This window comes from Parambassis ranga, chromosome 5, assembly GCF_900634625.1.
Source record: "Parambassis ranga chromosome 5, fParRan2.1, whole genome shotgun sequence".
NCBI classification, from domain to species: Eukaryota; Metazoa; Chordata; class Actinopteri; family Ambassidae; genus Parambassis; species Parambassis ranga.
The window spans coordinates 29,968,313-29,983,338 of NC_041026.1; the positions used below are offsets into that span (position 1 = coordinate 29,968,313).

The 15,026-nt window shown below is 41.0% G+C and overlaps 1 protein-coding gene across 1 annotated transcript; it reads left to right on the plus strand.

Moving 5' to 3' along the window:
• Positions 1-6,616: 6,616 nt before the first annotated feature.
• Positions 6,617-7,720, plus strand: LOC114436423 (G0/G1 switch protein 2-like). The gene is made up of 2 exons (XM_028406685.1): positions 6,617-6,733; positions 6,906-7,720. Exon 2 carries the CDS (start codon positions 6,927-6,929, stop codon positions 7,305-7,307), a length of 381 nt encoding a protein of 126 aa, XP_028262486.1. The 5' UTR covers positions 6,617-6,733; positions 6,906-6,926; the 3' UTR covers positions 7,308-7,720.
• Positions 7,721-15,026: the final 7,306 nt, after the last annotated feature.

Consider the following 15,026-nt stretch of genomic DNA (forward strand, 5'->3'; position numbering starts at 1 on the left):
AGGCACATGCAGACACACAGTCAAACAGACACCAAGGAACCACAAACCTAAACAAGAACCATAGAGACAGGGGAAGTGGAGCACTTTTCATTTCAAATGAAAACTTGGTAGAAAATAATCTCATATGCTTGTAGAAGTGATACCTCAGACTCAACACCAGACGTTACAGGTAGAAAGACTTTGAAAGCAATCAAAGTGAAAAAAAAAAACATAGGATAGGATAGAAATGGTAGGTCCAATCAGATATTAAAACTCTCATTTCATGTACCTACTTTAGGTACTTTTTTGGACTGCCTTCACACAACTGGGTACTCATTGATATATTCAAATTCATCCTCAATTTAGTTTGGCAGCATAAGACAGGGGACACATTTTAGGGTAGTGTTAGCTGGTAAATCGCACTAGTGTCATTCCCTCTGAGTGCACAAATTATCAAGAACACCTATGCAAGTATCTGAAATGAGACACACACAAGTGTTAAATGATGGACAAATTCTCACCCCCAATGGTTGCCAGCTTGGCTAGATGGAGGAAGGAGAGGAACACCTTATAACTTTTTTTTTCAGTGTGACAGACACTATCAGTCTTCACAGGAGTGGACGCCCCAGCAAATTCAGCCCAAGATCAGAGAAATACACAAAAACCCAAGAGCTACATGTCAGAGGCTACAGACCTCACTGAGCATGCTCAGTGTTAATGTGACAGCACAATTAGAAGAAGACTGAACTAGTACAGTTTGTTTGAAGGGTTACCAGGAGAAAGACTCTGTCTAAAAAGCACATGGAAGCAGGACTGAGGTTCACTAAACTGCATCTGAACAAAGAACAACACTTGTGGAACAATGTCCTATGGACACATGAGACCAAAGTGGAGTTGTTTGGTCTTAATGATCACCACCATGTCTGCTGAAAACCAAACACAGCATGTCAGCAGAAACACCTCATACATACTGTCAAGCACAGTCAGGGGTGGACTGATGATTTGGGCTTGTTGACACAGGACCTGGACACCTTGCAGTCATTGTGTGGACCATGAACTCCTCTGTATACCAGAGTGTTCTAGAGACAAATGTGAGGACATCTCATTTTAGGTAAAAGTGGAGTGTCATGAGGTTATACTTCCCATATTACAATCAGATGATTTTGTATTTTACTGGTTTATTTTGTATCATGGCAGCAATCTCCAGCCTTGTAGTAAAGCCAGCCAAATCTCACTATCACTACTGCACTGTACTACTGTAAGCATTCAAAATGAGATACACTCAGATGCTTTGGTGAATGCGTCTCATCCTAATTGGTCACAGCTTGGACTCATAGCAACTAGGACACCATATCAAATGTATGAAATTATCATCATTAACAGAAGAAGCAGTTGTTGCCTTCAAAAACTTAGGTGTTGCACCAAAAACATTAACATTACTGTTGTCTGATACAAATCATTAATATGTCTGAGTTACATTAGTCATCTGGGATGATAACAAAATGTGGCAACCAGCTAGCTTAGAAGGTTAGTCGGTTAAATGCTATCATTTCCTGTGAGTTCACAAAGGGTTGTGTTAGGTTCAAAGGACCATTTATGATGAAGTATACAACAAAGAGAGAGATGGCAAATAATGACACATGTTCACAATGGTGAAATCCATTGATTGCTGTGTACTATCAGACAAATCTGTCAGAATGTGTACTCAGTACTGCACAAGTGCTTGAGATTCCTTCCTGCCTCACAGACACTGAAATTCCTCAATGTCTGAATTATTGCCCAACATGTCTTGACAATGTCTCACAATGTCATATTCTACATGTATGTCCAGATGCTTAATGCAGGGGTATTGATATGCAACGGTTTTATGGCAAATTCCTAGTAATGTGAACCCCCTTCACTTACATGGCAATAAACACGATTCTGATTCTGATTCTGATGAGTTATTTCAATTAAATATTACATAAAACTATTTTGTGTGTTTTTTTCCGACTGGGAAACAACGATGACAGGTAACACAGAGACAAAGTCATTACCTAGACATTATAAGTGCCCTGTGGGTGCTGTTTCAGCTTTGACAGGCGGCGTGCTGATCGTCACCTGTGTGAAAAGAAATGTTAGCCCAGGGGCTAGCTGAACACACTCCTGAACTTTTTGTTTTTTTCATTCTCTGCAGACACACTGAGTAACACTGGGTGTGTCGTTTGACTCAACACACACACAAACACACACACACACACACACACTTTTGCATGGTTAACCCTCACCTACTGGTAAACTTAACCATGAAATATTTAACCTTTAAACCTTTGAAAAGTGAATAAAAATGTCAAAATATCTTCAGTCTGAGGGCTGCTGAACTCAAGCTGGATCTCGTTAAGATACGACTATACGACTACAAGTACACACACACACACACACGATAATACAGCTTTAGGCATGTATTGTTATGCCCTCAGTCGCTCTAGACTGCACAGCAGCAGTGATGTTTTCGTACTGTTTTACTGGTAGGTATTGATGTCATAAAGTTGTACACATCACAGAGCTCAGGAGCACCAGAGACAAAGCTGACCAAACTCACTTAATAACCGTTAAGTAAACTGTAGTGTCAACTCAACATGTTTATTACATAAATATTTCTGTGAAGTGAAATGTTAGTGATTATTACTACAGCCTGACTGATGCATTGTCTGCTGAGGCTATTGGCCAGTAAACATGTCAGCTGATATGCACTAAAAAGGTTTTTATTTACAAAACAGAATGCAGGAAAAAATGCTTGGAGTAATTTAGATATTATCTTACTGTGATGATGATGTAAACATTACTGCCAGCATGTCTACAGTCTATGCATTAGCTAAGCATATAACTTGAGTTCCAAGGAAGGGTAGGTGGTGAATCAGCAACAGGGTAACCAAGGCTCATTGATGCACATAGGGAATGAAGGCTGGCCCCCTGTTGTCTGATCCAACAGACCAGCTACTGCACCCCAAACCTAAAAAAACCTAAATGCTGGTTCTGATAGAAAGGGGTCAGCACACAAAGTGCTTCAGAGTTTGTTGTTTAGCTGCAGACCAGTCATGGTGTTCATGTTGATGTTGCTGAAAACTCCTACAATGGACACATCAGAACTGGACCACAGAGCAATGGTTGAAGGTGGCCTTGGTTGGATAAATCATGTTTTCTCTGGCAACATGTGGATGGCTGTGTGTGTCTCTGTGTGTGTGCCTTAATTGGAAACACATGACACTTTGACTCACTATGGGAAGAAGACAAGGCAGGGGTTGCAGTATGATGCTTTGGTCACACTTTGGATCCTGTCATTCACGTGGATGTTGACACAAAGTACCTTGCTAAAGATTGTTGCAGGCCATGTCCGCCCACTGTCCACTCTCCTTGGAAACAGGATTCCCTGATGGGAGGGGTCTCTTTTAGCAGGATAATTCCCTCTGCCACGAAGGAACAATAGTTCAGGAATGGTTTGAGAAATATAACAGCACCTCCAAATTCCCCAGATCCCAATTCAAAATGGAGTGTCTGTGGGTTGTGCTTGTCAAACAAGTCCAATCCATGGTGGCCCCACCACACTGTTTCCACGTCTTAAAGGATCTGCTGCTGAAATTTTGGTTCAGATACCACAGCACATCTGCAAAGCTGGATGTCATGAGCTTCTGTTTTAAAAGTCCAACCAGGTTCAAGCCGTGTATCAGAGAGTGTGTGTGGAAGGGTCGTTTTTACCATGACCCATGTAGGCCTGTCGCGATAAGCAATAAATCAATTAATTGCACGAAATGGGCTCGATAAGTTTTTCGGCCGCGATAAATTACATTTGCATGCTGGTTTGTTTTCCTCTCTCCCTCTCTCTCTCTCCCTCTCGCTGCCAAAGAGGCTGGATGACAGAAGGCGTCACTCGTCGCGTATAGGTGTGCAAAGTCCGGCCGTCGGACTTTATATGGCCCGCGGCTTCTGTCTTAAAATGTGTCAAATCAACAGGTAGTTCTTATTTTTTAACTCATTGTGTAACGTTTACGGGATGTTCTGAGCAGACCACGGTCAGCTCGCTGTCTGCGTCGCCACGGTGCGTCACAGCGCTGCAGGGCTTGGACGTTACAGCAACACAGAGAGCTGTGAAGCTGCTCAACACCGGTTCAACACTTTGCCACAATTCACCACGACACTAAACCTGCTCATGTATAGAACCTGCTCTCAGAGAGAGTCCGCGTTGTACGAGTGAAGTTCTCTGCCTTCTCACTGGCGGCACTCGCTGCAGCGCCACCCATTAGTTCTCTTGTCCAGTCCTCTTGTGCCATCTCTGCTGTCAGTTTCTATGTGTTTCTGTCTACATGGTGGCGTTTGTAAAATTCACTGCAGCTGTCTGCGCACCAGCAGGTAGAGGATGTGTGTTGTTCGGCTCTGTTGCTCATGACGTGCTAGTTGGTTTGACTTAACTCCATTGACTATGCTCAGATAAGCCATGGTAATAGGCCTACCAATACACATAATAATATTAATAATATTAATATCAACATTAATATAACAATAAATATAATAGTAATAATAATAATATTGATGATTGGGGACCTTTCCAGTGTGAAATGTTCTTTAGAAATTAAAGTTTATTGATCTTTGAAAGGTGCATTATATGTCGTTATCATTATATTAGTTGAACGTGGTCTCAAAACGACAACATTATCGCTTATCGCAATAATTTCTCTTGGCAATGAATCGCCTAGCAAAATTTGTTATCGTGACAGGCCTAGACTCATGGCACCATTATATGGCTTACTTTATGCATGCATGTCTCTATTCTGTTCAGAAAGCCTCTTACTGTGTACAAACCAGAAACCTGTTGTGGAACACCACTCTGCTGCTCACGTGTATCAGTCAGCCAAGGTCTCATAGGTGAACTTGGGCTCAAAGCAGATTATAAAGCAGACCTACAAATGTTTTTCCACCACTTTTTGACCTACTTTCACTGCCTTACAGATTCCTTTTGAATAATGAGGTCAACATTTATTTCTTATTATTGACATTTTAATAGAAAACAGAAGTTTTAAGTGTGAGATATATTTTAACAATGTCAATTTTCCTAACTTGCTTTATCTTGTAGGGCTGCCCAGCTCTCAATGAGTGAGAGTTGGTGCGCGCGCCCTGGACAGGTTGCCAGTCTATCACAGGACCACATGGAGACAAAGAACCAAAGGGTGCTGTCCTGCTATCTTTAGTACCTGTGCTCATCCATTAATCAGTGTTGAACAGCTATGAAGTAGGCTGTGGAAATAGCAAGTTAGAAAGCTAGTGGGTGGCTGGATCTTGTAGAGAAGAGACTGGGGAGATGAACAAGGAGCCACACTGTCGCAGCCATGCTTTCATGATGGGAGCTGGATCTGGATGTTAGCAGGCTAGAGGTCATCTGTCTGACTTCTAGCAGTCTGGGGAGATTGGCTGGTGGTTTTCAGGCTGATAGCAGGCCAGGGCTGCTGATTGTGACACCTCCACATTGGCATGATTTTTCAGTGCATTTGGAACAAACAGCCACAATTTACATACTGTATATTAAGCAAATTTGTCACCATTTTGAACAGACGTATCTATCAGTATTGCTTTCAAACCTGCTGCATGATGTGTCTAATGTAATAGCAGACATTATAGCACACTGCTGTTGTTCATTTGGTAACAGATTCACAGTGTTAGTGTGGTCATGTGTAGTATTGTTGTTAGCTGCAACTGTAAAAATCAAAAATGTATTAGATAGTCATCCTCCATTGTCACTGTCTTGGCATGTGATGTGCACAGACACTGATGTTTCTGCTTCTACGTGACAGTAGTAAGTTTAATGTCTTGTTATGCCTGCTGCTGTGTGTGTTGGCAGAGAGAATTAGGTCAAAGTGTTTTGGTGGCAGCACTTCCTGGTCTGCGTTAGTCACCATCATGAGAACGTGTGGTACATGTGGTTGTGTATGTACTAGCCTGTCCAGCTTCTCTCTGACCATAGTTCACAGCATAAGTGTCAGTGTAGCAGCATTAAAGCTGCAGGGTACCAGGATTTACATAACCTTTCCCCTGATTTGGGGACTGTTGATGTGGAAGAGTCACATCAGCAGATGGGAATAACCCTGATCACCTGTGTGGATTTTAGACCCTCTGCCCAGATTTTATTAACCTGGCCAAGAATCTCTGGATAAGATAAGAACCTGTTGTGGCTGAATGTTTATTTTGATTAAATGCAGCTGTGTTAATGAAGTGTAATATTGTTCTTCATTTCGCTTTCTCTCCCTATTTATTTTAATTGATAAAGGATATCAGTCTACATGAAGATATTGGACAGAATTTCCTATGACTGTGTGAATTTTATTTTTACATTTTAGTATTATTTTTATGATTTTAATTATTATTTTTTTTCTCAATTTGTTTTATTTTAAATATTAAATAAAAAGATCCCAAACATGCACTACACACACAAAATAATAATAACAATGTGACTAGGTGTGTGATGAATGTGACTCAAAGTGCAATAGTCTGAAGCAGCCTAAGAAGGAACATTAGCCACAGTGTAGACTGTGTCATAAGCCTACACACAAGTGGGTCAAAGGTTCTAGCCCAGAGCCTGCTTTGACTTTATGAATATTCAGCTGCTGTCACTGTGTGGGTGGAGGCAGCAGGGGCTATAAATGACCACACAGTGTCCACACACAACTGCCACAGCGTGGAGCTTCTGAGTGAGGTGAACCTGTGATCAGAATAAAAAGATTTCACAGTAAGTCTTTTAAGGAATCAGTGTTTTTTAATCTGTTTTTTTTTAGAATACAATACTACAATATCCGAGCTGTGTAGTTAGAATGTATACAGTGTGGATCTTGTGTGGATTTACATTTTTGTAGGTGCTACCCATAAATGATGTCTGACATTTCAAACCACTTTTTTTCCAGGTTTACACACAGCTGCTAGAAATGGAGAGCTTACAGGAATTCATCCCATTTGCCAAGGAAATGCTGAGTCAGAAACCCAACAGGGGCTTGCTGAAGGTCTACCTGGTGGGCTCTGTGCTGGCCGTGCTGGGGACAGTCATCGGCTTGGTCGACACAGTGTGTCACCCCTTCTCTTGCGGCGAGCCACTAGATGCAGAAATTATTCTCATGATGGCCCGGGAGCAGAGGACTTTGGAGGCTGGGGTACAGTTCCAAGGAGAAAAGGAGGAGGAGGAGGAGGAAGAGGAGGATGAAGAGGAGACACAGACACATGAAAGTGGGGCTACAATGCAGAATTTGACCCGTTTGAAGACACAAAGATTGAGCCAGCGAAACATGGCCAACCGGCTACATGCTTCCTAAGAGGGCTCCAAGTCATTGAGGTACTTATTAGGGGACTGCTCCTGCCACACCACTGAGGTGTGCAACACGCACACAGCCTGAAGCTTTAAAGAAGGACCAATGAGGAGTCCTTGTTGCCATTCTGTGCTGCCTAAAGATTGTCTTCATGTCCTGCTATGGAAGAATTGAGACTTTGTGATGTGAATGATACAGTATCAGGTACAGGCAGGTTTCTGAGATGATGGGTACATGAAGACAGCACAGTCAGTCTGGCTGCTGTGTAGCACCATCTGTTGTCACATGGACGTATCTGACATGCCACTCCACCCACTTACTGTGTTAAAAGAGAGCACAGTTTGTTGTAAATTTTATGCTATGTGCACTTAATGTAAATAAATGTTTTCACATTAATAAAGCTTGTTTTGTTTACTAAACCCAGTTTCTTCCCTCATTCATAAAGCCTCACACAGCTAAAACACAGTGTAAAGTCTCCTGTCCTGTATGATTTAAATAGACAATGATCATACATATTTTGTATGGCAAATTGTGTCCACATGCACAGACAATGGCCATGACCCGGTGGTTAGTATTGTAAAGAATTGGAAGTCTGCTGTATTCATTCAGGGAAATTTAATATGATTTTGTATTTGTTTTAATTATAAACCTGAAAACAAACCCCTTCTTCCTATGCTATCCTAGGTCTCAAGCAAGGGTTAAAAGGTAAGATTTTCAAAATAAAACTCCAGAATTACAGGACATTAATAAGAGGCTTCATATGTGTTGTAGGAGTTGGAGAGTCTACACCTGAACACATCACTGGTCTCTGGATACAAAGAAATGGTTGTTTCTTTCTGTATTTCAATCTTGATTTCTTTTTGTTGTAAAAAGAAAATCAAATAAGCCCTTGTTTAATGTTAAATGAGTTAATAATTTTGTCAGTCATGCACATTTAGTTTCACAAATTGTGACTAGCCTAACCACTAGCTGACGGTCCTGTGATCTGCAGCTCGTGAAGCCTACAGTCCGTTGAGGTTTACATTAAAAACATTCAACATTTAACATTAACAACAGTGTGACACCTGTATTTTCTGTTAAACAAATTATTTAAATTCAACAAATACTTTTAACACACACCTAAACCTTTTGCTGACATCACTTTCAAAATTATGTGGTTTCTCTAAAATGATCGCACATCCTGTTGTCAGGGCAACAGAGCATCCTTTCCATGCAGCTGTTTGAATGTGGTGCTGGTGCATAAAAGTGTTCATACCTGGTTTAACAACACCATCTGGTGGAAAATGTTAATGTTGTGATCACCTAAGTGAGTGGGAGCAGTGTATGTGTGAGTATATGTGTGTGTGTGTGTGTCCCTCACTTACAAGAGGAGTAACAAAATAAACCTGAGATATTGTGGATTATTTTTCCATTACTTCCCCTGTTTGTTTGCTCATGGTTGAAATGGACATTAGAAGCTTATTTAGTTTTCTTCATAAACATATTTCTCAGCTTTGCTGACTGTTTTTGTCTCACAGGTCTCCTTCTGGAAATAATTTGGAGAGGAAAGTAATTGACCTGGACTTCATTACAAAGTTAAAAAAGGGAGCAACTCATTGAAGATAACACTGAGGTGATAAAGTAACCGATGATAAAAAGTGTTTTTAATAAAAATGCTTTATAAATGTCATTATCAGGTAAATGCTTAAACTTAAAAAGTGCTTCGCCATCTAGTGGTGAAGAGGAGAAATTGGCCAATTCCACAGACGCACCTGAACACAATGCATTGATGATCAGGACACATGGCAGACTGCTGGAGCTGGATCCAACAGGTGGCTTTTTCCTAATTGCATTTCAATCAGACCACATAAAGACCTTAGTATTGCAATTAGAAATGCTAAAACCACAGAAGAAGTCTATGAAATTCATATTTCATAAGCCTAACATTATTCATCCAGATTTTGAGTTTTTAATTTTGGAAATAGACATTATTGTTAAAGTTTGTGGTGGTTGTTTTTTAATCAAAGGATACGTATTTCAAGGTCTGAACAACAGAAATAATTTTAAATATCATATAGTTTTAAATATTTTTGCAAAATGGCCACTAGGGGTTTCCCTGACTGCAGAAAACCTTTCACAGCAAGCAGATGCACAAACAGGGAGCAAATGACCTAGATGGAACACCACTGTTGTTATTATGGACATAATAATTGGACTGTACACTCAAGACAAATAAAGACGAGGCACTCCTGAATCAAATGGGTTCAGACTGCAACGGTTTAGGTCTAAAAGTGAAAGCAAGCGTTTCGCCAATTCCCCAAGTGGCTTCTTTAGTTCTGCTGTGCAGTTTTTTTTCCTGGAAAAGCCCAGAATATTGTTAAATAACTGAATAAGCATTGTGTCTTAACCTGTAGGAAGATGATGTCATTTCTACTGTTGTATTTCTGGGAGCTGCAGTTGAGTACCAGGTTTAGCACTATTAACCCATCCCTGCCCTGTGTGTTAACCTGAGATACCCAGCAGGACACATTCAAGTGTTGACTGTTTGACCTGAGCCCTGCTGTTTTGCTGGCTGGCTGCAGGGTTTATAGGGTCAGAGGATATCTCAGCTGAATCACTAACACACACGCCAGCATGGCTTGCTGAGATAGCGCTTCAACAATAGGACAATGCTGCCTGACATGTGAACACGTATGAGTGGGAAGCCAATATAACGCTGAATCAACATGATGCTTTAAAAAAAGTTTGACTGATGGTCTGTGTCAGGACTTAAATCTGCTGAATGTGAGTCTCCTTAACAAAAAATAGCAGTGAGGTGTCAGTCTGGGAACATTTTTATTGGGTGAAGCACCTTAAGGATTGATTTTGGGCCCACTGCTTTTGAAATCTGTTCATTTTACCCTCTTGCACACAACACCAGCTTTTATTTTGTGTTCTCTCAGCTGTTAAGACATTTACATTTTAATGTACCTTTTAATGAGAATAAGCTTTAGTTCTATTGCATCATTTGATTGTTCTTTACTATATGGATATTTTCTGGTCCCCTCACATGTAATTGCTTTTTACTAATTTTTACATACACGTATTTAATGTTAAAAACCTTAAGAAAGAATCCAACTCTGCATGCCATCAATGATTAACTATTGGCCCTGAAGTCTGCTTTGGAGTTTCAGTCACTGAAGCCACAGTTAACTGGTTCTGCAATGGTCAATCAATGGTACATTAGCAGACAATTGTAAAGTTAAAAAAAAATGTAAATAAACAAAAGAGGAAAACAGTGTCATGTTACAAACAATGACTAAAATTCTCTCCTTACTTGAACTACAGCTTTCTTCCCTTGTTCCCTAGTTTAGCCTAGATTTAATGGCATTTTCAAACATGGTGCATTCAAGTGCCATTGGATGCTTAAAGTCCATTCATTGTGTCTGGTTTAATACTTTTTTTCTCTTTTTGTCCTTAGCCAAGACACTTGACCCTAGGTTGTACTCAAAGCAAATACTCCCGGTGGTGAGTGTACAATTTCAGTAGGTAGAAAAACATTATATACACTGCTAAAAAATAGGGAATAAGGGAACACTAAATTAACACATGCTAGATCTCAATGAATGAAATTTTCCAGTTGAAAATCTTAATTCATTACATAGCGGAATATGTTGAGAACAAAATAACATAAAAATGATCAATGTATTATTATTATGTATTATTAATTATTACTTATTAATTATTATTAATCCCAGTAACCCACAGAGGTCTGAATTTGGAACCCTATTCAAAATAAAAGTGGAAAATCACATTACAGGCTGATCCAACTTGAGTGGAAATTCCTCAAGACAAGTCAAAATGAGGCTCAGTAGTGTGTATGACCTCCCTACTATTGATGACTAGTGAAGTGGCATTTGCAATGGGTCATGAAGATAATAGCTTCCATCCGCGCATCCACCTGCCTCTGTGACAATTTGGCAGTTTGTACGTACATGTACATCAGCCATGATGGCTGGGGGATGTTTAAAGACAATGTCAAATATGAAAAATTGGGTCAAACCAAAGTAGGAAAATCCCAAAATATCCAAAATCATAGTTGGTCAATGACAAATACCTCAGACAAACAACATCTAAGTTAAGTCTTTCCAGATTGATGTGCAGCAACAGTTGCTTCTCTAACACCATTGTTTATGTCTTTCTCTCTTGTCATTGTGTTAACACACAACTGAATGTTCCAGAGCAACAAACTGTCAAACCGCTCAAAGCTTAAAGTCCATTCATTGTGTCTGGATACTTTTTTCCAATTAATTGATCTATTAAATAAACAGTATATCACAGTTTATAAATTACTGACAGATTAAAGTCAATTCATCTATTTTTTTTAATATTTATTATTTTAATTTAATTTTTAAAAGATATTTTTTATATGTGTGTATATGCACAAAATAAACAATATTAAACCCTAATCTTTAGCTGATTAGGACTAGGGTCTGGGGGACTAGGGTCTGTTAGATTAGAAGTTTTTACTTTACTTTTAAATTTACTTTACTTTTAAACATTTAAATATACCTTGATTAAACTTTAGTAAACAACACACTGTATGTAAACTCTCTTCAAATGGTTAAAAATCATGTTCTGACATTAATGCCTCTACAGAAATGTCACCATGTGTCAACACATTTGACAAAATTATAAACCCCACAAGTTGCCCAACTTTCCAATTTAAGTAGAGGTCAGAAGGTCAATTACAGATAGTCAAATAAAAGTGACAAAAGAGTTGGGAAAGATCTTTTGCAGCCTTTCATAGAATCTGGGATTTGACTTGAAAGGTTGCCAGTGGATACCAGAAGCAACACACACAGTGTGAACTGCTGACTGTTTGCCAAGCCCTCTCCGGTGTCAACCGGTTGGCCTCTGAGTCAAATAGAGAACAACACAAGCTGCTCAGTGCTACAGAGCAGGATGTGGTCACATCCTGGTTTGAACTTTTACAGTTTTTTCTGATTGCTTAAACACTAACAATGATTCTTATAGCACAATTTCTAAAACTATTAATAGTTATAGCAAAATCACTCACTGAGTTTGCAAAACTAAAAGCAAAAAAAACTGCTTTACACTCAATTTGCACTTTTGTAACACACAATTTGCAATTGTATAAATATAATAAACTTCACAGCACTCTTTTTGCTGAACTGTAAACACAACTCACTGCTTTACACACAACTTCCAAATGATCAACACACTCCTAGTAAAACTACACACATTTATGGCTGGTATTTACACTATTTTGCCAACTGTCTGGCTACACTGTCACATGTGAGAACTGTTTTACATCATTAGTTCACTTTGCAATCAGCATGAGCACTGTAAATAAGCCACAGGTAAGCTTCAGTGTGGAGAACAATGGAGGGAGAAGAAGACTGAGAAGAGAGAGAATTAGAGGAGGATGAGGACATGAGGAAGCAGGAGGAAGAGGACGAGGAGGTGAAGAGGAAGGAGGAAGGGTAAGAAGAAATAGAATTACTGATGTCATCGGAGCTACAATAGTGGATCATGTGATCAACCATGGAATGACCCTGAGGGAAGCTGGACAACGGGTTCAGCCTGAGCCGCTACACTGTAGCAAGCATCATAAGGACATATTGATGAGAATGGGTTAGTACAGTTCCCTCACACTAAGTTTTGTAGGTGTACCATACTCTAATGAGAAAAACAACAATACTGTACATGTAAAACTGAAACTGTTACTCCACAGAATTACTAGACATCCAGCATCTGGAAGGAGGCATGCGAGGATATGGACCAGGCATCATGTCAGGCCTGGATACAGCACTCCAGGAGACATGTTCCCCGGTGCCTTGGACTAGAAGACATTGCATGAGACGATGAAATTCTGTGGCCGGACCCAGAGAGACAATGAGACTGATTTTCTCTCTCTCTCTCTCTCTTTCATTGAAATTGTATGTTTTCTTGTGTTTGTTTTGATGTGTGTGAATAAACATTCATACTTGAAATTTGAATCCCTGTGTGTTTATAGAACTATTTATGACAAAAGTTTGACCTCACATGGACAGACCTTGTGCACAGAGAAAGCAAAAGCCAGATGTGTTTTCAGTTAATACCATCAGTGTGTAGTTGGCACATTGTGGCACATTTGGTGTAAGGTTGTTTTATTTGTGTGTAGAGTTTTGCACAAATAGCCAATAGTTACAAAAATGTGCTTAAGCAATCAGAAAAAACTGTAAACGGAATCATCAAGTTCAATATGAGAACTGTCCTGTTGGCAGTAGCATCTAGGACTGCTGACCTTCTCCACAAAGTAACACATGTGCAAGTCTCAGTGTGTGACTAGATGTATACTTTGTGTGTGTTGTCTGAAGTGTGTATTACTGTACAGTCTCAGCAGAAAGCAAGGCAGATAAAGAAGTCTGCATACCTAAGTGTACTCCAGCCTGGCAACCTGAGGGTCAGAAACACACTATTTGTTTAGGCATATGGCCTTATGCCTTACCCAGGACACAAGTCAAAATGCTTAAAAAGACGGAGCGCAGGGGGCTCTGTGTGATGTGGTTACACAACACACAGTATGGCAGAATGAGGAAAGGTTATGGAGCTACTCCATCTAGAGGACGCCACAAAGAAAGTTTGCATGGTGGACACATGAACCCCTCACATGGAGCATCAATCTGAGAAAAACCTTAGAGAACAGGGGGTTTTGCAATCTTTACTGTACATGACGCCATGTGAGAGGCCTGAGGACATCAATCCCATACTTAACACCTCGTCAGGTTAAAAAAAGGCATTCAGAAGTGAGTCTAGTGTTAGGCTTAAGCAGATGATCCCCATTCCGGAAGAGGCATTGTCTTTGTATAAGAGGGAGAGCAAACTCTCTGTCACCTGATTTTCATCCTCAGGTTAGAAAGTCCTCCCCAAGATGAGAAGCGGTAGTTACATCACTGCTGCAGGTCCAGAATGCTGGATGCTGCACCCAAGGCAACCGGACACTCAAGATTTATTCTGATCTGGACCAAAGTCACCAAAAAGTCACTGTGGTGGGTCTCATCTCCGGTGGAGATGAAACACAATACAGGAATGAGGTGCACCTTCTGGCCGGGTGGTGCAGAGACCACAGCCTCTCCCTGAATGTGGAGAAGACAAAGGAGATGGTTGTGGACTACAGGAGAGCACAGAGTCAGCACACCCCTCTGACCATCGACGGTGCTGCTGTGCAGCAGGTGAGCAGCACCATGTTCCTGGGTGTGCACATCACTGAGGACCTCTCCTGGACTAACAACACTGCATCCCTGACCAAGAAGGCACAGCAGCACCTCTACTTCCTCCGCAAGCTCAAAAGAGCCAGAGCCCCTCCCTCCATTCTGTGCACCTTCTACAGAGGGGCTGTTGAGAGCATCCTGTCCAGCTGCATCACTGTGTGGTACGGAGCCTGCACCGCCACCTGCAGGAAGACGCTTCATCGCATAGTGAGAGCAGCTGAGAGGATCACCGGCGTCCCTCTCCCCTCTCCACATCACAGGAGACCCCACCCACCCTTCACACCGCTTCTTCAGTCTGCTGCCATCAGGAAAGAGACTGCGCAGCCTCCGGGCCAGGACCAGCAGACTGAGGGACAGCTTCATCCACCAGGCTGTCAGGAGGCAGAACTCTCTCCCTGCTGTGCCCCACTTTCTCCCCCTTCCCTGACACCACCCCCCACCCCACCCCACCCCCTACCCCTACCACCATCCCCCCCACCCCTACCACCAC